Raw genomic sequence first — 27,894 nt, forward strand, 5'->3', positions numbered from 1 at the left:
TAAAGCTAGTTGAAGGTATTTTTCACCACCAGGGGGCAGTGTTAAGATAGAGGATGTGTTCACGTTTTTTTTAATTTGACTACGAAAAAAATGGTGGAAATGAGCAGAATAGGTCCACTTTAACAGGTGAGTGTCATGGCGGCTGTGACGTCACATGACGCAGTCACATGACGCGTCGTTAGCTGCTTACTGCATGTTTAAATTTTTATTTACATTCGGTTACAAACATATAAAAAGTTTAACAAATTATACACCCGCTGCATTTCTACACAATTTCAGAGCATGAGGATTCGCTGCGGCGCCCGTTGTCACGGTGAATTCAACAATGTAAATTACTTCATTAACATAATGCCACATCATTGGTTGATAGGTTAATCAGGATGAAATGAATTACAGGGTCATTACTGGCGTAGAGTCGGTGATCCTAGAACAGACGCTCCTGCGGGGGTGTGTCTATTTGGTCAGGTGGTCCGCAGCCGCCGCTCGTCTGCTCTAAAAACGCCACCCAACGCTGGGAGGAGGAGCCATGGCAACCTCTCACTGCTATTGGCTGTCAATCAGACGTCGGTGCTTGCTGGTGACATCACATCAGTGTGTGATGACATCACTCAGAGGAGTACATGTTGTATATCACCGTGACGATGACTGCAACCAGAGCGGGGACCAGCATGTTCGACCACCAGCTGCAGGACAGACGCACAGTTAGTGGTGCACACAAACCCACTCTGTGTGTGTGTCTGTGTGTGTGTCTGTGCGTGTCTGTGTGTGTGTCTGTGCGTGTCTGTGCGTGTCTGTGTGTGTGTCTGTGCGTGTCTGTGTGTGTCTGTGTGTGTGTCTGTGCGTGTCTGTGTGCATGTGTGTGTCTGTGCGTGTCTGTGTGTGTGTCTGTGCGTGTCTGTGTGCGTGTGTGTGTCTGTGCGTGTCTGTGTGTGTGTCTGTGTGTGTCTGTGCGTGTCTGTGTGTGTGTCTGTGCGTGTCTGTGCGTGTGTGTGTCTGTGTGTGCGTGGCTCACCTGGGCTCTTCCTTCACAGTGGTCACCAGTGTTTCCTGTAAAACACAAAAAGAGTCAGTCCCGTGGCTACATCGCTGTTTACAATAAACCCATCAAAGGGTCAAAGGTCACTGTGATAAATACACCAGGGGGCGCTCTCGAGCTCGCCCAGAATGAGCTGCACAACGTGAACTTTGGCAAGTGTTCATCTTGTTTTTGAAAGAAGAGCTCGACATCGTGACGCGCTGCTTCGTCTGCACCTGTGGAGCTTCCTGTTGGGCTTTAGCCACGCCCCCTAACATCTGCCAGAGTTATCGGTCCAAATTCATGGGCTGCATCCTCCTGAGGACGCATTTGTAGACCGATTACGTCACAGCGACGCGCCGAAGGCTGTCCGAATTCGTAGACTCCTCCGAATGCAGCCGACAAATGCATCCTGCTTTTCCCTGAATTTGAAGGATGGGTCGGGTGTGTCCTTCGTGGCCTACCATATCCCAGAATTCATAGTGCGGCCCAGCAAAAGTTTTAAAATTACGCATACTAATCTTTCTGGGTCACAAAATAAACTTTTAACATATTTTCAGGCGAGAAAGTAGCTGTGTAAACATCAAATATCTGCTCGGTTTATCAAGATATCGCATATTTGCAAAAGTGCTTCCACGTTTTCGGAGGCGTCTGCTACCCACCAGCTCGACAGCTAGCCGGGAGCTCGAGGGTCACTGGAGCCGCCGAGAACGGCACAACTCCGGCACATCATGTTCAGATCACCGCGGACTTTCACTGCTCGGGTTAAACAACTTAGACAACCTAAAAATGTTGTTGTTTGGCTTTATTAATCCCCCGGGTGGTTTTCACACAGCTGAATAAACGTCAAACAGAAAACTGATTAAACAGAAGTGTGAGACGGTCGAGAGTTTACTCCAGTGTCCTGTTATATTTTAGACAGCAAGGAGCAGACGGCGAGTTTATTAACTCCACCGAGACAGCGGTGACGCAGATCAGAAGGCTGGACCGTCACATTTCACAGCCGTTTACTTCCGACCTTCTGAGGACCCGGCCTTCACGGTCTACGTGGGCTGGGTCCTCAGGAGGATGCAGCCTATGAATTTGGACACGACAATCCTTTGGAAATCGGTGCCATGGAACCCTTAACTAACCAATCAGCACGCATTAGCGTTATCCTGGTGCTTTCTGGGGAAAATCAGCTTGTTCTTGTCGTATGTGAGCAGCTCTCCTCAGACCGTCACCTCTTTACATCGTCTCAGTTTAAACGACATGTTTCTGTGATCTGCTGTGATTAAAGTTGTGGCGTGGGTGTGGTGTGGGTGTGGTCTCTGGCCGTCTGCAGAGGAGGGGTGACGCAGTGAGCTCCCGGGGCGGCGCAGGGGCGAGTGAACAGGTGTGCTGGGCTGTGATTGTGACTCTTTATATGTTCACAGTGACAGTCGGAGGGGGAGGAGAGTGGGAGCGTCTGTGTCCCAGTGCAAAACGAAAACCACAAAAAGCTCTGCTGTCATCACTCGAGTGCAGCGTCTGCAAACGCCCCAAACATGCGATCAGCTCAGTCCGACTGAAACGGCTTCACTCACCTCAGGCTGGGAGAGCTTGTGTCTGTCCTCCTGCACACAGAAACACAGAGATGACACAGGCAGCACCTCCCACAGTGCAGTCAAGTCTCACACACACACAAACACACACAGACTCACACAGACACACACACACACACACACACACACACACACACACACACACACACTCACAGACTCAGACTCACACACACACAAACACACACACACACACACACACACACACTCACAGACTCACACACACACACACACACAGACTCACACACACACACACACACACACACACAGACTCACACAGACACACACACACACACTCACAGACTCAGACTCACACACACACACACACACACACACACACACACACAGACTCAGACTCACACACACACTCACAGACACACACACACACACAGACTCACACACACACACACACACAGACTCAGACTCACACACACACTCACACACACACACACACAGACTCAGACTCACACACACACTCACAGACACACACACACACTCACAGACACACACACACACACACACACACACTCACCGGGTGCACCTCTCCGATCACCATGCTGCTGGCCATCTCTCGGGCGTCGGTGGAGTGTCCGACGTCCTCGAAGCTCTCCGTGGCGTTTCCTCCGGCCTGCTCCCTCAGCACCTCCTCTCCTCCGGGGTGCTGACACCACAAACACACACAGAGCCGTCAGTTCACCTCCTCACGCACACATTCACACTTTTAAACACACAATTTCTAACCAGTCACTCGTTAAAGTCGAGGCTAAACACAAATCCTCACATTGCTTTAGGTTCCGGTTGCGGTCGGCACGGTAACACGCTGTGACAGGCCCACGTGCACGCTCGCAGTAACACCGATGCTGGTCGCCCTCATCAAACAGAGGCGTGCGTGTCCCTCTCTGCCACGAGAAGCCGTCACAGTCGCAGAGGCTGTGAGTCAGTCACGCCGCTGCAGCTGCAGAGCCAGTTTCAGCGCTGCATGGTGCAATCAGGCTGCCCACATGCAGGCTGGGGAAACATGGCATACATGACGTGCAGCTCGCCTCTGTCGGGGCGCCTTACAGGACCACAGCTGATGACACGCTGTAAACCTCTCTACACATGAGTTACGTTTGGGACCAGACGTCGACATGGACTGAGACTCGCCCGCGGCCTGTGATTGGACCGTCCTCCCCATCGCCTCTTTGTCTTTACCTGCGTCTCATTAATGAATGATTCACAGGTTCGCTCTGACCTGCAGTGAACCACGGCACTCGGCTCACCTCTGGACAGCTGCTATAAAACAGCTGGATCCAGAAATCGCTGCTGAGCATGTCTTTGAACTCTGAGTGAACCGGAGCAGCGAGACGAGTCGAGAGGCCTCGATCTGTTCGCTGACTGTTGGCCAACACACCCTGAACTCTGTACAAGGAGACGCCATTCATTCAGATAAGCTGTGACCAGGGAGGAGCCGAGCAGCCCGAGGGCCAGGCTGTTAGTCATAACCAAGCAAGGCAACTTTATTTGTATAGCACACTTTCAGCACCAGGCAATTCAAAGTGCTTTAGGGGCGACCGTGACTCAGGGGGTTGGGAAGCGTATCTGTAACCGGAAGGTCGCCGGTTCGATCCCCGAGCTCTCTGTCCTGGTTGTTGTGTCCTTGGGCAAGACATTTTACCCTACCGCCTACTGGTGTTGGCCAGAGGGGCCAATGGCGCGATATGGCAGCCTGGCTTCTGTCAGTCTGCCCCAGAGCAGCTGTGGCTACAACCGTAGCCTCCACCAGTGTGTGAATGTGAGAGTGACTGAATAGTGGTATTGTAAAGCGCTTTGGGTGCCTTGAAAAGCGCTATATAAATCCACTATTATTACGTGATTAAAGTGATAAAAGAAAGCATTTGTAATAAACCAATAACCAAGAAAATCATTTGTATGAAAATTAAAACAAACAGGTAGAGAGCCATAACAGGATCAGTTACTCATAAGCAAGTCTGAATAAGTAAGTTTTAATTTTACACTTAAAAGAGCTTTGCATGCTCCTGATAGTTCCAGATGTGAGGAGCATCTCCTGCTTCGCCAGGTTTAGTTCTGGTTCTGGGGACGGTCAGTAAACGAGAGCTGGAGGACCCGACTGATCCATGACAGCAGATCTCTAATGCACTCTGGTGCTAACCCATTCAAAGATTTATAAACTAATAAAGTCTATTCTGTGAGCTACAGGGAGCCAGTGCAATGACTTTAGAACTGGAGTAATGTGCTCTGTTTTCTTGGTTCTAGTGAGAACACGAGCAGCAGCGTTCTGGATCAGCTGCAGTTGTCTGTTACAGTAATCAAGGCGATAAATGCCTGGATGAGTTTCTCTAGGTGATGTGTCATCAGTCCTTTAATCCTAGAAACGTTCCTCAGGTGACAGAAGGCTGACGTTGTTATTACTTTGATGTGGCCCTGGAGGTTCAGCTCTCATTATTACACCTAAGGTTCTGGCCTGGTCCGTAGTTTCTAGTTGGACCAGTTTGAGCTGATTACTGATATTTAGTCTTTTTGGGTCCAAAGAGAAGTACTTCAGTTTTGTAGCAGGCATTAGAGTGCACATTAGAGTGCACATCTGGGTCTTGTATTAAATGTTTCCCTGTATTTGTCTGACAGGTTTAGTTGATTTACAGTTTAAGATTTTCTTCACACAAAACCAAAAACAAAATTCATATTAATTGTAACAGTTTATAACCAGTTGAAGCCATTACTCATCCCTCTAATTACCCAGGGATGAGTAATGGATAATTAAAAGGAAAAACCTGTGTGTTGGGAAGCATTCATGTAACAAAGTGTTCTGCAGGTTCCCTCTGTGGTGGCCATCTTGTTTCCCCAGTAAAGAGGAGGCCTGCCTCAATTGCAGCTCTTTTATAGGCCAGTCTGTATTGAGAAGGCGTGGTCTTTAGAGTATTTGTGCATGATGTCGGCAAGAGACAATAAAACAATTACTTCAGTTAAGATAGAGTGAAGTCTGATGTTTCCCTCACCGCGGCCTCTGCGTAACACTGTGACTCACTAATCTGACCTTTGTGAAGACATTTGCTAATCAATAGACTTCTAACCACAACCCATGAAATGATGGACACAATATTCACAGATCAGTCCTTAATGATTAGCAGCAGTTAGCTTTGTTACGGTAAAACTTTCAATTGTATAAATTATTGTACTTTTGCAGTATTTAAAACCAGATCCTGAGGATATGAAGCCTCCTTTGTTCTAGTCACCAACATGGACTAGCGCTAGCTAACGTTAGCTTAGTCTGCTAATCGCTAACATCAATGAACGGAGGAAACTCCCCATAAAAATAAAAAATAAATGACTTCAGGGGAGATTGTTTTTAATAAGAGAGGAAACACACTCAGGTTAGCTAGCTGGCTGTTAGGGTTTGGAAGTTAGCCACTTTTGGGCTTTTTATTGATCCTCAGAACAAAGCGTGAGCTGGCTTTCTCTGGCTGATGATTGTTTTGGTTGTGAGCCGATTGTCACATTTGCCCGTAGCTTGCATGGAAGACACTGACTTCTCTGCTAACACTGGCTAACTGCTCGCTGAGCGCTGCTGAAACCTGAAACTGTGACACAAACTGGAAGTTGAGAACGTTTACTGTCAAAGTAAAAGCTCCACCGCAGTGCTGCGGCCGCCATGTTTCAAAGGGTTTGTTTGTCATGTTTCCAGATGCAGCGTCTGTTACATTACAGGTGACACAGCAGTCTGCAAGCCTAGCGACCAAAGAAATCACAAGTAAGTGGTTGGTGAATACATTTTTTCCCTAGCAACCAGTAGTTTCCAGGCAGTCAATGTCTGGCCTTCAGGTCTGCCAGCACCCTCTGGCCAACCAGTTGGAGAATAATCATTTTCTCCCAGTGACCTGAGGTTGGCAGATGGTTGCAGACTGGTCCCTAGACCTTTAGTCTCTACACTGTTACATGTCCAAATCATTAACATCATGTGACTAGCTGTCATGTGACCACAAAACCTCATAAGTCTGCAGGAAGTAAAAAGAGGGACCACCCGGGGCATGCTCATTGTCTCATCATTCAAAGCAAACATGGACAGCTGTGCAGCATGTAACTGATGCTCACCTCATCAACTCCAATCAGCTCTGCTATCCAGTGCTTATATCTGCATGTAAAGGGTGTGAACACTTCCACCAGTGGATCCAGTTTCCTGGATATTTCTGATTTGGATCAAAAACTTCCTGCTGTTCATCTTTAATTGAACAATTCCTCACATATGCTGACGTCTCCAGGATTAAATTAACAATGAAAACACATCTGGTTTAGATCTGAAGTGAGTCAGAGCCAGTTATCTCTCTTTGTGTAGTCACATGTTATAAACGCAGCCCCCCCATAGCTGCATCACTGCAGCCTGCCAATGATTCACCAGAGTCTGCAGCACAAAGCCAGAGAGCAAACTGTGGCAGAGTTCATCCAGAAAACTGAAGCCTGACGATATCTGAAAGCAGAGGGACGGTGTAAAGCTGAGCGGAGGTGGAGGTGAAGGGTCGTGGGGCTGACGCTTTGTGTGCAGCAGTCACATTTGCTGCATGCAAACTGAAACGATCCATGTTTACGGCCTTAGATCGCTCTGTGCTTCAGAGCAGCACGTTAAACCTGCAATAAACCTGCACACAGACGGCCAGGTACCACTTCATTATATCAACCATCACACCTTTTCTAGACCAATCAGAGGCAGTCGGACGCATTTATTCATTCATATGTTCAAAGAGGCCAAACCTGCCTGAGCCTGGTTGGAAGTTTCTTCCTGTTAAAAGGAAGTTCTTCCTTCCCACTGTTGCCATGTGCTGCATACAGGGTCATCTCTCTAACACTACTAAACTGGTCTAAAACTTTTATTTAAATGTTGCAGGTACCCAGAGTAACTTCACCTTAACTTAATCAAAATCAGTCAGCTCAACAATCGGAACAGAAAATTCTAATAATAATAATAATGGATTGGATTTATAAAGCGCTTTACAATGCCACTATTCATTCACTCTCACATTCACACACTGGTGGAGGCAGCTACAGTTGTAGCCACAGCTGCCCTGGGGCAGACTGACAGAAGCCAGGCTGCCATATCGCACCATCGGCCCCTCTGGCCAACACCAGTAGGTGGTAGGGTAAAGTGTCTTGCCCAAGGACACAACGACCAGGACAGAGAGCCCAGGTATCGAACCGGCAACCTTCCGGTTACAGATATGCTTCCCAAACCCCTGAGCCATATATTGATCAACTGGAAAAAAAAGTCCTTTCAGGTTTATAGTTTAATGTTTAAAAATGTAAATCTGCCAAAATGTTTTAATTAAAATTTTACATACATTATTTTATTATACTTTTTATTATTATGAAATATGTTTTTGTTGTTTTATTCCCATTTTTGTTCCAGTGAAACAAAGAAATCATCACTAAATGTCCCAACATCAGCAAACATTAGGTACAGACAGGCATTGGTCAGTGAAGCTGGTGTCTGGCCAGTTTAAAGGCTTTTAATCAATGCAAAGATCAATACCATCATTTATTGTCACTAAATCGTTTTTGATCAGAAATTGAAACTGTTGAAGATCAATTACATTTATGACAATTTCCCAATAAAACACGATCAGTTTAAAAATGAAAAATCCAGGATTGACTCGTTCAGCCTGACAGTCCCACTGAACACAGACATCCAGTTTCTAATCAATAATCCTATCCATCTATGTCCAGAGTCTTTTGGTATTTCTGGGCTTCCATAGACCACAAAACCCAAACAAATCCGGTCTCCGTTGTAGCGGAGACACCTGCCCTGATTCGGATACTTCCCATCTGACCTTTGACTTATTGTTTAAGTTGGCCGGGTTCCTCTGGGGCCCTTCCTGGGACCCCTGCGATTCTGAGAAGGCTCCAGTCTGTACTGTGAAACTACAAGCTGCTAAGGATGCATCCAAAAGCGGTTTGGTTGGATTTTTCTCCCTCTCAGTTCAGGGTGTCTAGTTTCCTCATTTCCTGTTTTGGCTGATTTCCACACACACATAATACCGCTGCACTCCCACCACCCTCACCACCCAGACAACGAGCTCACCTCCTCCAGAAACTTGGTCACATCGTAGACTTTGTTGTGGATGATGATCCACGTCGATTTGAAGGAGTTCTGCTTCTCTATCTCTGCCAGTCTGTAGTATTTCACTGCCTCGGAGCTTTTCTTCTCTTCACCCATCTGTGCGACGCTGTGCGAGCGAGTTCTGAGGGCTGAGCAGCCTGTCCGAGGTTATATAATCGCAGCGAGGGTGTCAAGACAGTGAGTCCACAAAAACACACCGACATTTACCCCAGAGAGAGTCCACGCTAACTTCCAGCGTTGAGCAAACCCCAGCTGCTGAATTCACCTGAGCTCAGTGTCGCCTCCTGCTGCTGCCTCCAAAATAAAAGCCTTCTCCGGTTAGTGAAACGGACTTCTTCAGAAAGAATGGCAGTTATCAGCAAAAAGTTGAAGTATTTTATTTTCATAACCTTTACAAAATAACATTAAAGTTAAGTAACATAATGCTTCAAATGATTCCTCAAATAAGTGCCCTGATATCTATAGCTTATATATTTCATTGCAAATATGCTGGTGTACTAAACCTATGCGTTTTACTTATTTATGTCGTTATTATTATCATTATTATGCTGCATTGTGCTTTTATTATGAAATACTGCTTTGTAATTTCCGTTGTGCTCGTAGTTATTACTGGTTGCTTTATGATGGTGTCTCAAAGTTCCTGACACACTGGCGGAGACCGCCCTCCCCACCGCTCTCCTAATATGCTATTGGCTTTTCCTTCCCTCCTCCAGGATAATGGTCGTCTGTGATTGGCTCTTCCCGTGCCAGGACGGGGACGAGGACGAGGGCAAAGTTCGCCGGAGTTCATCGGCTGTCAAGGAAACTCACTTCTCACGCAACGGTTCGGGTCTTCTCACGTAGCCCACGTACTGAGATTTTTTTTTCCTAATCTGAGCGTTTCAGCGGGCAGCCGGACATCCGGTTGTAGTCGCAAATCCCATTTGACCTGCATAACTTGGTTAATGTTATGTCATAAGTTGGCATTCAGAGTAGAAAATTTAGACTGATACTGGAGCGGCTCTACGGCGGGAAAACACGCGAACCCGAACTCAAAGTTCTTCTATTAATACAACTCATCACTATGCAGCAAAAAAAAAAAGTTAAATCAGACTAAACATTAATCAGGCATCATGCTCCACTTGTTCTGTTAAGGAGTCGTTAACATGCATTTTATTAAATAGTTATTAATATGCAGCTTGTAAACATACACATATAAACGGCACCCCGTCTTCAATAGAAAAGATTTATTTCACTAAACGAAGGAGAGTGAGAGTTCCTCTTCTTCCCTCACCCATCTTTGACTACTGTTAAAGAGAGTTTTGCTAACCTTATATCTTGTATTTACGCTTTTTGAAATGCTTCTTTCTAACAAAACTATTTCCAACAGAAGATAAGTTTCATTTTGGTGTAGTGTAAGCATTAGAACAAGGTTAGTGACTGAGATATTAACTTTAAATTTAAAATTAAAACAATTCTTTAAAAAAAAGCGCAGCTCTAACTTAGCGTTAGCTGCTACTAGCCTATCGATAGCATTAGCTTTTATAGTTTTCAGGTCAGAGGCACAAAAATGTGACAGAGACTGATTTAAAACTTCAGCTTAATGTTTAAAAATGATTATTGTGTTTGCAGTGAGTTTTTAAGTGGTTATAAGGGTGATTTTAAGTAATTCAAGCTCAAACTATAAATATGGATCAACATTAAGCTATTATTTATTATTATTTATTTAAATTATAATTATATCCTCTTCTATTACCTTCAATTTTTTTATCCAACAGTTTTTTGGAGATTATAAAATTTTCTATCTGAGCATTTTTCTTCTGTGTAGGAACTTTTGACAAGTAAATATAACTTAAAGGACTTAATAGATCATTACGTTGACAGAACTGTCATTTCAAAACCTAAAACGTGTCTGTTTGGTCATATTTGGAGTGAGAATCAGTTACTGTCGGCTTATCTAAAGTATATTTTGTCTGGTTGTGTCTTATGAACCTCACAGAAGCTCTTTGAACTCATGTTATGACCCTTTGATGCTAACCCTGGTCATTTCCCTGTGTCAGCAGTGTGCAGGATGAGCAGCAGCCACCAGTCCCTGTGTTTCCTCAGTCTTCCTGACCCAAAGCAGCTGGTCTGCGTCACCCTGACTCTGCAGGATGAGGGCGAGGAGCTGAGGAGCAAACAGATCAGGACCTGCAGGTGAACGGTGCAGAGGACAGGCCACCGTTAGTGTCACACCACAGCAAACAACCAGAGCTGAAAGTTAATTTAAACATGTGAAAGGTTCATTTATGCACATCTGATGAGGGAGGACAAGTGTGACGCAGGTGTTCAGGCACTGATGAGCCAGTAGAACCTTAAATGATGCACACGTGTAAATAACATTGAATGTGTGTTCTCACAGGGAGCTGGTTCTGCTGTTCTCTGATCTTCTCGCTGCTCCTGCTCTGGACTCCTTTGCTGATATCACAGTGGTCATAGCTGTAAGGAACACACACACGCACACACACACATGCACACATGCACACGCACTCCTACACTTTTAAGCATCCACCTTTAAACCCTGATGTCAGTTTGCCATATCAAACTAACACTGAGACACTTATTGCTGTCGTTTCCCTTATGAAAGTGCACAAATGCCATTATTAAGAAAATGTTGCATAGTGTAATTAGCTGAAAAGTTATAAAATAAATTTCACTTATTTGAAGTTAAAAACACTACAATGATCCACAGTAGCTTGTGCTTTCTCTGAGCCTGAGCTCATTTAAGGTGGACTGCGGCTGATTGGTAAATCCTGGCTACTGCATTCCCCGTGTTAAAGAGGAAGCCGGCACTCCTGATGGTGTTGAGTGAGAGAGTTAAACAGGTTTTAATTTCAGTTAAAATTTGAGCCCCAAAGCACTGAAAAGACGATAGACTGGGTTTATAGAGTAAACACACTGCTTTCCTTCATGTGTGCTTTTGCTTCTCTGTAAAACTCACTGTTAGTTCAGCTCGAGCCAGGATGACAGAACGACAGCGTTGGGTTGGCTGGCTGACAAGTGGTAAGAAGGTCAGGTGTCCCCTGGTGGACGCTGTCCAGTCCGTCTACAACCGCAGACTTTGCTTCACAAGGCAGACTGGTTATTGGTGTTTGGACCCCTCCAGGGTTGAACTGATCTTATTTCTGGATGAATTTCTTGGTGGAGGGTTCGATGGGCTCAGGATCAATGTCTCTGCTTTTTCCTTATGATGTGGTTCTGTGGCTTCATCGAGGCTCGACCACCAGCTCGCACTGGTGTAACTGTAACTCCACCCTTTTCTCAGCTGGAAAGGGTGGAGGGGGAGAGGGATTGATGCAGTGATGCAGAGCTGAGTGTGAAAGCATATCTGTGGGTATACCTGCTGTTCCACGGGCACCTGTGACCACGAGCTGTGGGTTTTGGACCAAAACAGATCGCAGATATGAGCCTCTGGGCTCAGCATTAAAATGACTGTGAGGAGTTTGGCCTGTTGGGAGGGGCTCAGGGTCAAGAAAGGGACTTCCTGCTTTTATGTCAGAGCTCCTGATGTCGTTTCTATGTGTGAAGCTTCAGCCGCTCCTCTGGTCAGCTGCGGTGCTACGATGTCTTTGCTGGTTAGATTGAAGTTTGACTTCAATCTAACCAGCTGCCCCTCTGTTGGTCTTCCTTGGTCTCTTGTGTTCTGGGGGCCTCTGGATGTCTGGAGTTTTGATCTCCTCCACACCTGCTTCACCCCCTGGAGGACGGGGCTGTGGCCCCCCCACACCCTCTAGCAGATCATTACATGAAGGAACCTTTTAAAAACAAGCGCGTCCATGCTCACAGGTGTACACACGGGTGATCACACCCACAAACTACACCCTTTTTGGCTTCTACCTCAAAGCACACTGTGTTCTGTTGATCTTATGTGCTGCACAATAATGTTTAACATTTAGTATTTACTGTCATATTCCCATATATCATTGTGATGTTGTTTATTCTATTACTCTTGTTCTCTTCTGCTTGCTTTCTTTTTTCTTTCTCAGCAGGTGATCCAGGTGATTGATATCTGCATTTTTTTTCTCTGCTCATTCTGTTGGTTTTTGTCTTTTGCCCTTCTCCCCCGTCCCTCTTCTCAGCTGTTTCTCTTTCCCTCTTTCTTTCTCCCCTTCTTTCCCCCAGTCAAGTCTGTCCCGTATTCAGTAAGTGAAAATAAAATAAACAATAAAAGGTGAATCAAATGGACCATTACGGCAAGGCTGGGATGGTCAGTTTGGTAAAGTAAATCCGTTGGGCATCTTTCTTTGCCTTTAGACAACAATTCTGATGCAAAAGAGCCAAACGGGACAGGCAAAAAAAAAAAAAGAAAAAAAGAAAAAAAAGAAGTTTGACTTGATGTAGCAGAAGCTGTTTCTCAGCTCTTTTAAAAGCAGCAGTGGTTGTTTTGTTTCCTTTGGCGTGTGCGTGATGTTTTTGTGCGGGTGTAGCTTTGGGAGCTTCAGGTTTCTGACTGTTTTATAGATTTTGACTCCGTAAACTCGACAGACTGCACGAGTCGACTCTGTTAGCTGCTTCAACGCCGCACGCACATATCAGGCTCTGCACGCCACCTTAGCCCGCACACACGCTACAGGCCTTTACACACACACACACACACACACACACACACACACACACACACACACACACACACACACACAACAAAGGCACTCACTCTCAGAGCAGATAGTAATCAGTCCTGACAGATGTGATTTGTCCCTCCTGCTCGCAGTGATGAGTGTTTCTCAGAGCAGCAGCCAATCAGGAGATGTGACTGACAGATAACAGCTGCTCAGCTTCAGCCAATCAGCCCTGTTTTCTTTAACAAAATGACACAATCGAGGAAAAGTGACACCAGAGCCGAGCTGTCAGAGATGCTCTGCAGCCTCAGCTTCCCCACGTGCACGTGAGTGCACATGACGTCAGCCGGTCTTCAGCCTGCCAAAGACTGCGCGATGTGCCCTTATCTCGTCCACTCACCGTTAACGATTGGACGTCGTATTCTTACCTTGTGCGTGATTATTAGCAGAGTTTCCTGTAGCACACAGGTCTGCTCGACGCTGTGACACACAGTTTACTTGTTGCTGTTTCCTGTGCAACATTTCACACCCGCAGCTTTTAACAGAAGACCTCTGATGTGAAACATGTTGCAAAGGCAGCGACGGGTCGCTGTTGACCTGGTGGATGGTAAAAGCAGAAAACAGGAGAAACTCAGTGTTGTGGTTGGAACGTGCACATCTATTAGATTGAAACGCTGATGCCTGACAGACAGCACTGTTACAGCTGCTCGTCTCCTTCTTTGCTTTTTCACTCTGTGCGTGGCTCACATACACGATTGCGTGCCGACACCTCCCAGGCAGTGACACGCAACCTAAATAGTTGTTCTGAATTCCAGACATTCCTGGTATGGCTGCACACACACACACACACACACACACACACACACACACACACACACACACACACACACACACACACACACAGAGCGGTAAAGTGCTGTCTTTGTGAGGACGCTCGTGCAGACCCTGGTTGTAACCGGAGGCCTGAGACCCTCACTCAGGCCCCTAAAGCTCTGTCCCACTGTGACAGTGGGAGCTGTCCACAGTCAGCAGCTCAGTGCGGTCCTCACTGAGACACACAGACCCGTAGATTGTTCCAGGCTAAGATAAACACTTGCCTCACGCTCTGCTCTCCTTGCTTCACTGACTGTAGATCATAAATAATAAACAGTAATGACACTTTAACTCGGTTTCTGTTAAAGTCGAGCTGCTCTACTCCATGTTTTAATTCTGGACTTGACTAGAGTAGCTTTGCATGAATCAAAGGTCAGAAATAATCCTTCTTTATCTAAAAGAGGGGCTTTGGTGCAGCTCCTCTAAGGCTACCCACCCTTTTCAGACAACTCATGTTCTGATTGGCTGACGGTGGGGGCCGGTACGCAGGGAAATAAATCCCAAGGACATGAAATCAGTCAAATGTGAAAAAACGTCCAACCAGAATCAGCTGATTTATTTAATTCAGTAACTTGAATATATTCAATGAAGTCATGAAAAATGTTTTGTATGAATATTTTCATTAAGACGTGCAGGAGATTCATATTTCAGGGCGGAGCTTGTATTTGTGTTATTCTGTCCATAACCTGCATGAAAATACCCCAATAAAACAACACAGGCTAGTTTGTGAACTCAGGTCTGAACGTCTCAAGCTGAGGACTTGAACTGTCGCTGAGCAACGTAACCCTGCTCTGTCACTGATTTTACTGATCAAATTAAGCTCCCTGTGCCGTACTGAGTAAAATCTGACTGTAGACAGAGACCATAAACTCATCAGAAAACAGTTTGAGCAGAGGAGTCGCCCCCTGCTGGACACTACAAAGGTCTTTAATATGAGCTGCAGCTCCTTTGGGACCAGTAACAGCTGAAGAAGCAGCAGTTCAGCTCTGGAGTGGAGCTGCTCTGCATCCCTGCGTCACACCTGCAGTCATGACCTCATGGCCGTAGGTGAGGGCTGGAACGTCTCAGTACACACACGCCCACCTCTCCATCTCACACACCACCTTCCCATCGCTCCTACTCCCAGGGCAGAAATCCCACCCAAAGGGAGGAACTGGCTGGTTTACAGAAGTCTGCCATAAGCCCGCCTCCTCGGGGGACTTCTGTTACTTCCAGGCTTCTTTTTTACTGACAAACTGTTTTTTTCTAGCACCACCTCACCCTCACTGTCCTGTTCCTGCAGACCTCGTTCTTACAGAACGGCATCCTCCAGGTGTTTGGACACAGACACCGTCTGCAGGTGGGACTGGAGACCTGGGTGAAGTCCCATAACTGACACTGTTCATGTTTATTCCTGCTGTTCTTTCTCTGTTGTACTTGATGAAAATGTAATCTGTGTGTGTGTAGCTGGGCTCTCCTCAGTCTGTGCTTCCAGGGGACCTCCAGCGTTGCCTGTCCTACTCTCTAATCAGCAGACTGTCCCCCAGCTGGAACAAAGTCGGTCTCTTCCTCGTCTCAGGTGCGACACGTGTGGAACAACTTGATTTGTTCTTGTTTAATTTGGGCGAGTGCAGTCTCGTTTGATAAGGTTGCATCTCTAATGGGGCTTTGAGAGAATGAACTGTCCCACATCAGGTTCATTTTCCAGGTTGCACCAACATGGTGTAGTTCTGGTTCTGGCCCCTTCTGATTTGATCCATTTCAGTCACAGTGTTCACTTATCACTCGTCATGACAGCGAGATAATCTTGACGTGATTATCGGTGTTGACACCTCCCAATGCAAACAGGCTCAGGTCTCCTGCAGAGCCGGGAAAACGAGCCGTTATTTGTACAACCTGGCCTCAATGTATTCGCTGCTGTCACTCAGCACGTTTGCAGCCCAAGGCTGAAGTGACACAAACGTTCACCTTCCACGAGTCTGAATAAAACAAAGAGTTTGAAGTCAGAGAGAAATGATGGAGCGCACAGATCTGACTGAAGCAAAAGCAGCATGTTGTAACAGCTGCTGAATAACACGTGTTAGTCTTTGCTCATCACCACCTGAGACTGAACCGTACTGCTGTGGTTCAACTCATCAAATATCTGCCATGTGTTATTGTGATAGAGGCGAGCAAAGTGTGATCCTTTTGTTTCCTGTCAAACTGCAGCTCGCACACATGAGAGTCCGTGCAGTGACGAGCTCTGTCCTCTCTGTTTGTTTCCAGGAAAAGACTTCCTGACTGAGAGCGGGAGGCTCAACGCTGTCAGTAAGTTTCACCCTTTACCTCCTCCCAGTGACCTGCACACAGTGACACATTAAACATTACTGTGTGTGTGTGTGTGTGTGTGTTAGGCGTGGAGCTGAGTGTCACTGAGGCCCACATGTGTTTCAGCATTGAGGCCAGCGCTGTCCGACTGCCCCTGACCACCGTAAGACAACAAGAACACCTTTATGTAAATGTCGTGAGTAACATGGCGAGCTGAACAGACCGAGGTTTGCTGCCTCTGTGGCTTTTATAAAAACCACTGAACGTTTTAACTTGACCCTCACTGCTGCGATTTAAACTCACACTTCAACTTAGTTTGAGTTAAAGTTTATTAAAGAAGAATAAAATGCTCAGGTCAAGTCTTCCTTCACAGAAGTGCTGTTAAGGAGGAAAAATGAGACTGAAGCAGGATGTTTGTGTTTCAGCTGGGGGACTTCGACCTGCCCCCGCTGGTGCTCCAGAGGTTATGCAGTGACCCTGACTTCGTCGTCGACCTGGCCTCCACCGCAGGAGCCGTGTGGTGTCACGTCCTGCCCAGGTACGATGACGCCACCTGCTGGACAAACTCAGGCAGCACCGAACAGCCGCTGCTCATCACTGTAAAGATTTGGATGAAATGTGACCTCATTAAACTCCTGCTCTTCAAAGATAGTATCACAGAACCGTGCACAGACTTTTATATCATCGTTTTTGGGTCAAACCAGAGGGTAAGGGAACATTTGTGAAGACATCCTTCATGTCGTCAGAGAGGTCGTCACGCTGGTGAGCGTCTCCACGTCCTCAGCTCGTACCTCCTCGCCTCCATCAGCTAATGAGATGCTTTCACACCGTCCAACCGACAGTCTCGCCGCCTGTTTGCAGATCGCTGGTTCTGGAGGCCTTTAGAGCTGTCTTGGTGACGTTAGTGTCAGCTTCTCCTGGCAGCAGAAGCTCTCAGACTGAGGGACGTTCACAGCTGGTCTGACTGACGCCGTACGATCGTTTATCTTTGCAGCAGCTTCTTCTGCCTGCACAGCAGGTTACAGCAGTTTCTGTTTACCGTAGGCGCCACGTGAGATGGCCTCTGATTGGTCTCTCAGAGATTGCCACAACTTTAGAACCAGCTGATGAATGCCGCGCCCTCATTCTGCCCGAACAGCTGAGCTGTCGGAGGATGGACCACCTCTGGGCTCTGGCAGGAGAAGCTGAGGGTGTGAACAGAAAAAACAGATCTTTATCAGCTTGTTTAACAAACAGCAAACCTGTGAGCTGCCGGCTCGCAGCCACGTTAGGTTGTGATTGTCCCGAGGTACAGATGAGCTCACAGTGAGACGCAGCTTCACTTACATGGAGCGAAATGTGAGTCACATAAACAGGAGAGTGTGTATGTGCAGCAGGTGTAGGGTGGGTGTGTGGTCACACAGCAACGCTGAGGTGTCGTGCTCACGGCTTTTACTTTCTAATCACACTCAGATGTAACGTGGGCGTCATTTTAAAGGCCGTGATTACCTGACTGTAGTCAGCAGATCAGTGTGTGCTGTTAGTGTCACGGTCGTTCTCTTCACCTGTGGGTGCTGTAACGTTAGTGGGTGTTATCCTGGCTGTGAGCAGCAGGTGGAGCTGCAGCTCTGTGTGATCACAGCTGGGCTCTGACGGCTGCAGTGTTCATTGACAGGCTGGTTTGTGTCTCTTTGCTAGCATGAAGAAAGGTCAGATCATCTTCATCAGCCGCCAGCTGCCCAAGCATGGACCGTTCAGGAGCTACAGAGACCTGCAGAAGCACTGGAACCGCATGGTACACACACACACACACACACACACACACACACACACACACACACACACACACACACACACACACACACACGGTCTCAGCCTCTTCTTAAACCCAGGAGCTGAGTGGACAGCTCTCCTGTGGAGCACATGAGGCTGGCATGGCAACGTGACTGAGACTGAATGTGAGGTTACTCTGAGGCAGGAAGCAGAAAAGCTTTAGAAACACGGAGGGGAATGACAGTAGTGCTGAAAGGTGCACAGACCGCTCTGCTGGAGTCAGAGTTCTGCTCACATAAAGACCTGCTTGGACCAGAACACGCTCCAAAGAAATTTGGGACTTCTGAATAAATTATTGTGTTGCAGACGAGCACATTATAAATGGTCTGGCTTACTAAACCAAAGTAGATAAAGCATTAAATGACAGATATTTATGTCCACCTTACCCCGCACATCCTCCTCATCACACCAACCCTCTGCATGTGCTCCTTTGCTCCACCCTGAAAAACAGCACAGTTCCAGTTTTTGCGGGTTTTCTGCAGTGAGTCTGAGACTGTTAATTACAGTCCACAGTCTGAGTATGAGCTCTCCAACCTTTAACTTCATACTGGGAATATTTACAGGGTTCATAAAGGTGGCTCCAAGTTCTTTTTGATGATGTTTCTCAGCAGTGTTTGAGCCATCACAGTTCCATCAGGAGATGCAAATTACCTACTGCTTTTTAAATAAAGTTAAAAACCCAACTAAATCAGCTTTACTACGACACTGCAAGCGTCCCAGTCTAAATGCAAACGCAGGTTTTTGTTCCTTGACCAGCTCTGAGCAACAGTATCAGTACGATGGGATATATCACAGTTTGAATAAACTGCAGGAGCTTCATGTCTGATGCTGAGGAGCAGACACGAAGTTTGATCTGTTTCTGTGTTTTCCAGTATGGCTACAGACTGCCTGAGCTGGCAGAGGATGAGGTGCTGTACTGCAGCGTCTACTTCAGGCTGCTGGGAGAGATACTCTTCAGGTATCCTCAGAGCCGCATTAAACCACATTTAAATCAGTGTTGTTACAGTGTTTGTCAGATGGCAGGTAGAGATGAACAGTACGATATACTCAGAGTTACATGCAGGAGTAAAGATGAGCCTCGTGTTTTACTACCAACAAGGACAGAGCAGCAGCATGAACCATCGCTGCTCTGCAGTGAGAAGGAAAATCTCAAATCTGATAAAGTTTTCACCTCTGTCCTGAGCAGCTACCCTCTGAGCTGCATCCGCCTGCAGCCGGTGCAGCGTTGTCCTCGGGTCGACCTGCAGGGGGCGCTGGGCGGCTTCCTGTCTGACGTCAGGCACACACTGAAGACTGTGTGTGGCTTCCCTGCACATCTGAGCAGACAGCCCTGTTACCGTGCAGTCCGGCTGAGCAGCGCTGGATCTTTACAGGTACACACACACACACACACACTGTGTATAGATGTGTGTTACGAGGATAATGTCACTGTGCTGCAAACGCTTCGTGGCTCTGTCGTGTGGCGGTCAGCCGTGAGCTGTTCAGCTTGTAGGTGCAGCACTTTCTGGCCCTGCTGCATCCAAACTGACGTCAGTAATAACATTTGTAAGCTACATCTGGTCACCTGCTTTTCAGTGGAAATATCACAACTCAGTGCATGTAGGCACTGGCTGTAGCACAAACCAACCATGAGCATGGCGTGGTTGCTGGGATTTTCCTGTGAACCATGTCTGGGGTTTACCGAGGATGGTATGAAAATGAGGAACTATCCAGTGAGCTCTGGTTCTCTGGGAGAAATCAGAGGTCACATTAGAATGGCAGCAGTAACTCAAGTAACTAGTCATTACAACCAAAGTATACAGGAGAGTATCTGGAGAAATCCAGATGTAGAGATGGCACGATGCCACTTTTTTATGTCCGATACCGATATCATACATTTGGATATCTGCCGATACCGATATGAATCCGATATAGTGTTTTTAACCAATAAAACTGTTTTTTAAATATCCTGCTGCTATTCTGTTAAACCTGTATGTAAAATACACTGCTCCCAAAATATTTATAATAATACTGATCAATCTAATAAACTTAAACCTGCACCATCCTCCCTATTCTGCTAGTTTAAAGAGCACTTAGCAGAAATATTACGCAACCAAACTAATGGGGTTGCAAACTCCCAGCAAAATAAAAAAGGGAACCACCCCCAGCCTCCGCCTCGTGATGCTTAATCGACATGATCAACTTTAATTTAATGCACATGTAAAAAAAAAGCACAGAAATCAATTATTTTTCCACAATAATTAAATAGATTCAACCTCTTTCTTCTACAGAACTGCAGACTGCACAGATGGAAAAAGTACTATAGCTTACTGGGGTATATTAGACTTAACAGTTACTATATACAGTAATGGACTTCTATTCGTTTTACATCAGATTCAGATAATTATTTATTAAAAGCTCGACATTTTAAATGAGAATAAGAAAGAAAAGTATGTCTTTGTGCCCCCTTTTCCCTGTTAATGCCCTATCGGCCCCCCTGGCTAAACTCTGCTAGATCCGCCCCTGCACAGTTACCAGCGTCAGCTAGAAAAAGATCCTCGAGTAGAAAGTAATATTAAATAAATTCTACCAACAGCTGATCAAGCTTAAACGTGCTGCTGTTGTTCAGCCGCTGGTTTCCTCTTTCTGGTGCAAAGTGGGCCAAAAACAAACCAGAGAGACGGACTCGCGACAGAAAAGCAGATCAGCTGATCAGTTTCATGATTGAAGTAGCAGCAGGAGAGGGAGAGAGATTAGTTGTTAAGCCTTAGGCTGGAATGCTTTACAAACATTCAGAGGTGAACTTACACACTTGCTTCACTTCTCTCTGGGAAAACTTCCTCGGAGATGAAATGCAGGGTTGGTAGCGAGGCTCCAAATGCTCCACCAGACCGCCGACAGGTCTCGCACGCCACAGCCGCTCTATCATGTGACGCATACTTCTCAGACGTGCTACGGTTCTGAGCTGAGTTACGCCATGTCACAAGTTTTGTGAGGTGCTTTCGTAATATTTAATGGATCGGATTACATTTTTTATTTCTCTCCGATATCCGATCCAGTAATTTAGGTCAGTATCGGACCGATACGTAATATCGGATCGGTCCATCTCTAGTGTAAACCCCATGAAAGCATGGACTCATCCTGCCTTTATCAGCAGTTCATCCTCCTGATGGTGTGCGGGATACGTTTTGAGCACACTTTGGGACCCTTGGTACCATCTGAGCATCATTTAAACCCCACAGCTAACCTGAGTGTTGCTGCTCATCATGTGAACCATCTTGTGATGCTTCTTCCATCAGGATAATGCTCCATGTGTCAGAGCTCAGAGCATCTCAAACGTGAACCTGAGTTCACTGCCCTCACACGGTCTCCACAGATCTCAGTCCTGTCACAGCTCCGGGATGTGATGGAATTCACATTCTCATGGATGCGGGCGGTAAATCTGCACCAACATGATGCTGTCGAGTCAGCGTGGACCAAAAGCTCTGAGGAACGTTTCCAGCTCCTTGTTAAATCTGAGCCACGAGGACTTGAAGCAGCTCGGACAGCCTGGTGTTCCAAACAGAGTATACCTCACAGATCTTTCTTTCATGGCCTGGCGAGCAGGTGTGAGTGTTGGTGTGGGCAAAGCAGTGATTTCTGAGCGTTCCCACCTTGTAAACTCTCCACAGGCAGTTTTATGAGCGCTGAGGAGAAAGAGGAGGAGAACAGCGTCTCTCCGGATCCTGCGAATAAATTTTCATGATACAGATGTCAGAGAGAAGGAGAAAGAAAAGTCCAGAGGTCTCATATAATATAAGAAATGTGCTTTCACTCAGCAGCCATTGAAAGGTTCGGCTTTGTGTCCCTGAACAAAGAAATGATGTATTTTCTTTGCAGAGGAAGAAGATAACTCGACCTGTTAACCACCGTTCCAAGGCCTTGTTGTAACGAAGCAGTTAGAAAGTGTTTCATCATCTTTTTAAAAGACTTTCTTTAAATAAAAATCAACATTTTTTAATCCTCCCCGAAAAACCTTTCATGCACAGGAGTACAACAGGTAGCATATCTGCCTTTAAGCTTGAATAAATGTGTTTTCTGCACAGCTCTTTCCTTTCACACAAGTCAATAGATGAAGGGATAAAGTGCAATAAAGCAGGTGGGATTAAAGTTATTTCTCATTTTGTCCTGCAGATGATTCTTATTCACAGGCTGCAGCTGTGCGAGCGATCGATTCAGCGCTCACAGGGTGAACTGAAATATTTATGCTGCTTCTTATTTCCATGTATAAGACCACTGATCCCATCTGTAGGCTGAGCCGAGGCTGGAACTGACGCTCAAAAGGATCGTTTATTCACCTTTAGAAAGGTTTCTCCTGACCAGCACCCACCCATCCCTCCACCCATTTAACCATCCATCCCTCCATCCATCCCTCCATCCATTTAACCATACATCCATCCCTCCATCCACCCATTTAACCATCCATCCATCCCTCCACCCATTTAACCATCCATCCATCCCTCCACCCATTTAACATTCCTTCCATCCATCCATCCATCCATCCCTCCATCCACCCATTTAACCATCCATCCCTCCATCCACCCATTTAACCATCCATCCATCCCTCCATCCATTTAACCATCCATCCCTCCATCCACCCATTTAACCATCCATCCATCCCTCCACCCATTTAACCATCCATCCATCCCTCCACCCATTTAACCATCCATCCATCCCTCCATCCATTTAACCATACATCCATCCCTCCATCCATTTAACCATCCATCCATCCATCCATCCCTCCATCCACCCATTTAACCATCCATCCATCCATCCCTCCATCCACCCATTTAACCATCCATCCATCCCTCCATCCATTTAACCATCCATCCATCCCTCCATCCACCCATTTAACCATCCATCCATCCATCCCTCCATCCACCCATTTAACCATCCATCCATCTCTCCACCCATTTAACCATCCATCCATCCCTCCACCCATTTAACCATCCATCCATCCCTCCACCCATTTAACCATACATGCGTCCATCTCATCCCCAGGTGGTTCCGGGTTGGTTCATCGGGGTGTGACTGTTAGATTGAAAGCTGGTATGAGTGACTGAGAATGAGATCTTCATCTCTGCTGCTTGAGAACTTTGAAATTTCATATTTGAGAACAGGATGGAGGTTTGGGTGTGACTTCATCAGGGGTGTTAAGATGTTAAATCTGCAGCAACACTTACTATGAAGAACCATTTTTGTAATTGGATCATTTCTGTCATTATCAACCTAATTCGATATTTCAAACATTAACACATTTCCCAGTCCAACATTTTGATTATTCCACTTCACTGAGGTCTCCTCTTCTTCCTCAGATGTTGAATGGTTTGGAAATCAACCTGACCACCTCCTGCTCCATCAGGCCGGTCCTCACCCAGCTTCCTCCACCCCCTCCTCCACCCCAGCCTCTGCAGCCTTCAGCCTGGACCCCTCTGTCCCAGCAGGAAGGAGCTCAGGAGCTTCTGGACAAAGGACGTGGCTTCAGCGGGAGACTGACACAAAGTCAGGGGTGTGGAGGCAGAGACTGGCCTCCGTCTTCCTCCATCTCCTCCTCACATGCTGCTTTTTCCTCTTCTGACTCCTCAGATCAAGAATCACAACCTTCCTGCTCCTCCTCCTCCTCCACCTCCTGCTCTTCTCTCCCAGTCTTCCAGCCTGCTTCCTCCTTCATCTCTTCCCACTCCTCCTCCTCAACTCCCTTGTCTGAAGCGGCATTGAACCCTTCTCCCAAACTTGTTCCAGTCTTCAAGCGTCCATCGCACCGCGTCACCATTTCCCTGCTGCGTCCCCAAAATCAGAAGCAGCTGGGTGGAGCTGTGGAAGGGTCAGCGAGGGTGACGGTGCCTTCCTATAGGAAGGAGATTCCCGCCACTGCTCCTCGCCTTTCTTCTTTATCAGCTGCTCCCCCCCCAGTTCTTCCTTTGCCCATCATCCCTCACTTCAGCCGCAGCACTGCGGCTGCTCACCCGCCTCCGGCTAACATCAAGCGCGTCTCCAGCCTCAGTCCTGTAACAAAGTTTAAACCGAGGATTATCATCCCTCCAAAGCCGGAGATCAAGACCGGCTCCAAAACCACCCTGAAGGTCAGCTCTGAAAGTGACGCTGTCACTGGCTGCAGAGATGAAACACAGACGTCCTCTGAAACCTCAAACAATGAAACCTCCAAACGCAGCACGAAGGTGAGTCTTCCTGAATAAATACCATGGTGGTGTCACTTTTTTAAAGAGCCTACAGAAGATGAATTTCAAGTAGAGTTTGAGTAATTCTGCTGATTGGCTCACAGACAAACAGCACTGAACCTCTCGCCTTTCAGAGGATCCCAACAAAAAAGCCACAAACATCTGTGTGATGTGTGACCTTTAGGCCCCACCCCTCCACTGAACTCTCAGGTGTTTCCTCACGCACCTGTTGCTGTGCTTCTTTGATGTTTCAGAGAGTTTATTTTGACCTAAAGACGAAGAAATCCAGAGCCGCAGTTGGAGACGTGGACGTGGAGAATATGGTCAAAACCAATCAGGTCAGAAGATGAACTTCCTGTTTCCTCATTTCCATTTCTCTGTTTTTACTTTCTCCTTCTTTTCTGACCTTCTCACCAGTGCACACATGAGCTGAAACATGAGAACAAACCCTCACATGTGACCAGTTAACAACAAGCTGGATACAAACGTTTCTTGTTATTGGGGAAGTGTGAAGCACAAACAATTAGCGTCTTCTTCTTAGTGGTGTTTGATTTGTTGGGGCTGTGTGGAGGAGACTTCACAGTCTTAAAGCTGTCATCAGACCAGCACAGAAACTAAAGCCGGAGCAGATTTTACACACGACAACAATCGGTTTGGGTTGGAGTGGACTCTATATTTACAACAGCTTTAGCATTTCACCTACTTGCTGTTCTCTACCAGACTCCATTCAGAAAAACACAAATTTTACCTCACATAAACATGGGTGGTGTCTACCTACCTCTACTTGTTTAACACAAACCAGTTAACTAGTTTAGCTACTTTCCCCATCATAACAGCTTATGGTTCAAAGTTTGCATTGTCAGGGGGCGTGTCTTCGCTGATTGACAGCTGGATGGTGAGATAGGTGGACCTGTGAACTGTGCTAATGCTAGTTTTACCTGCTGTGAGGTTAATGTGCCCACAGACGTGTGAGCTCCAGTTTTGGACCGCCCTCCATGTGTTTTAAAGCTGGAGCTGCTTCTCCGGTCTGTCTGCCGTACATCGGCATGTTGGGCTGGTAAAGTTTGCCGTCTAACTGACCTCGCAGCCTCTGTCTGTGCTGTTTATGAAGCTGCAGGGCGAGGAAGAGGAGGCTGATGAATTTCCACTTGTACTGTATGTACAGCTTCAGCTTCCTCATAAACATCCTTGAGGAGGACCGTGCACATTACTGTGATGTATTAAAGTACGTTGGCGTGATGAATAGCAAACACGGCATCCTGCACTGTCTGCCTCAGTTTCCTCAGCAACGCTGCTTCACGGGAGGGCGAGGACTGTTAAAGTGATGAATGGGCAGAAGGAGGTGGGAGCCCGGAGGGCGCCGAGCACATTAATAACAACATTCATCAGTTTTACAGCCCCAACCTGCAAGTTTTCAGGAACAATACGCCGCTTACATTTTCACTCTTATTTACACACTGCCAGCACATTGTTCACAAAAACAGCTCCGTTACACCAGCACGGGGGCATTTTCACACATTTGAACCTGTTTTCAGTCTGGACTCAGTTTAAAATCCAGTCCAGAGGCTTCAGTGATCAATGTTTCATAGTATCTGAAGATATTTCAGCCTTTGCACACGGTCACACTGTTAGATTAGATCATCAATCTGATCTGTGCTCTTTCCATGGGGAGTGAGAGGGTTTTATTGGTGTTCAGACCTGCTGGGACACACACAGTTTCAGATGTGTTGATCTTAAGGACAGAGCTGCACATCAGTGCCCTCTTCCCTCCATCTAACTTTTGTGAGTTTGAACTTTTCTGGGGATGAACGTGTGATGATGAGGTGATGAAGAAGCAGTGAGTTGTTGAACGAAACGCACAATTTTTGAGGTTTTGTGGGTTTTTCTTCCATGTTTGTAGTCCTTGGTGTTTTCTGCTTCACTTCTTTACAAAGCAAAATCCAAACATTGGCATAAAAAAGGATCACGCCAGCTCAGTAGAAGCACAATAGAATGCTCATGGTTTTATTCATGTGGAAACATAAACGTTTGCTCAAACAGTAACTGCTCCGAGATCTCTGTAAGACTGAAACAGTCTGACGTGAGCTCGTGTGCATGAGAAAATCACTGATCATATATTCTGATGTTTAACTGAAGATTTAACAAAATCATGAACGACTGACGGCAACCTGCTAGTGACCAAAGCAATCACCACGAAGGTTCAGCACTCGACCCTCTCCCAGCTGTTCCTCGCACCCTGTGGTTGCCAAATGGTTTTAAACCATTAAAATGGGAATAGATCTACTCTGTGTGCAGGCTGACTAGCCCAGTAAATGACATCATTAGTGTTCTGACAATCGTTACTGTGTCACTGGTCGGTGTCAGACTTACTAATCAAATTTTAGTTGATGCCCAATGCTGGTAAATTACTGTCCTAAATGTTATGCAGCCATCTGCCACCAGGTGGCGCATCATAGCTGAGAAACACCCTAGAGTCTCAGCCTGATCTTAACAGTGTTAGGAGGAGGTTGTGGATACAAGTGGCTGAAATGGGCTTTTTCTGGAAGGTGGATGGTCTCTGCCGTAGGGATAGGGTGAGGTCCAGAGTGCAGCTACTCCACATCGATACGACGCGGCTGAGGCCGTCGCCTCCTGGGTCGGGGGTTCCGGCCTGTGCTACCAGGGGGAGGGCCTGTTGTAGACCCGGCACACAGAGATTACCGGCTTCACTGCTGAGAAGCAGAAATAAATAACTGGATGATTTCTTGTTTTGTAATTTTAGAATTAAATTTTCAAACAGCGTGCGTCGTTCATAGCACACGGCACAATACGCCACTTTGCAGTCGCAGTTTGTTGGTTAGTTTGTCAGAGATGACCTTATTAGTGACACGTGTGTGACCTCAGACAGATCCAGGAGTGTCTGAGAGGTGCAGCGAGCACCTGGACAGCTTTAACACCTCTGGCACTGGAGGAGACGGGAAATAAGGAAAACTGGTGAATTGGCTGGGAATGACTGCTGACGGGAACGTGACGGCACATCCGTCTTCATTACGCTCGTTTTCCTTCCTTCCCCTCCTCTCATCGCTCTTCATCTTCACCCGTCACTCCTCGTTCTGTCGCTCGCCCCTCGTCGTGTCTCTCGCCTCGTTCACCTCTTCCTTCTTTCTGTCTGCAGTTGTCCAAGCTGAACTCTGCGACTCTGCTGCTGTGGCTGAAAGCTCGAGGCGTGAACGTCAACGCCAAACACAGGAAGGAGGAGCTGATGATGAAGGTCATGAGCTGCCTGGCTGAGGCCTGAAGCACACACTGACTCACCCCTCGCTGCATTTACTTAATAGAGTTACTTTGGAGTATTAACGCTGCGCTAAGCTTTCCTTTTAAGAATTTGATGTAAAATCTTATCAGCCGGGACAGATGAGAGCTTCTCATCCTCGCTAATTGAGATGCTGAACATTTGCCAATGTTAGAT

General features: G+C 46.6%; 2 protein-coding genes across 2 annotated transcripts; one reads left to right on the forward strand and one right to left on the reverse strand.

Moving 5' to 3' along the window:
- Positions 1-190: 190 nt before the first annotated feature.
- Positions 191-8,942, reverse strand: cyb5a (cytochrome b5 type A (microsomal)). The gene is made up of 5 exons (XM_085417714.1): positions 8,663-8,942; positions 3,128-3,256; positions 2,581-2,610; positions 1,013-1,047; positions 191-683 (listed from the first exon to the last, which is right to left on the reverse strand). Exons 1-5 carry the CDS (start codon positions 8,795-8,797, stop codon positions 605-607), a joined length of 408 nt encoding a protein of 135 aa, XP_085273840.1. The 5' UTR covers positions 8,798-8,942; the 3' UTR covers positions 191-604.
- Positions 8,888-27,894, forward strand: lg9h18orf63 (linkage group 9 C18orf63 homolog). Its single transcript, XM_085417646.1, has 15 exons — positions 8,888-9,018; positions 9,415-9,524; positions 10,741-10,876; positions 11,082-11,160; positions 15,434-15,490; positions 15,598-15,709; positions 16,396-16,437; positions 16,524-16,600; positions 16,863-16,975; positions 18,115-18,211; positions 19,122-19,207; positions 19,436-19,622; positions 23,583-24,446; positions 24,701-24,784; positions 27,601-27,894. Exons 2-15 carry the CDS (start codon positions 9,419-9,421, stop codon positions 27,721-27,723), a joined length of 2,163 nt encoding a protein of 720 aa, XP_085273772.1. The 5' UTR covers positions 8,888-9,018; positions 9,415-9,418; the 3' UTR covers positions 27,724-27,894.

The sequence above is a fragment of the Rhamphochromis longiceps genome, linkage group LG9 (assembly GCF_057381845.1).
Source record: "Rhamphochromis longiceps isolate RC_006_pf linkage group LG9, R_longiceps_female_GT1.1, whole genome shotgun sequence".
In the NCBI taxonomy this organism is placed as follows: domain Eukaryota; kingdom Metazoa; phylum Chordata; class Actinopteri; order Cichliformes; family Cichlidae; genus Rhamphochromis; species Rhamphochromis longiceps.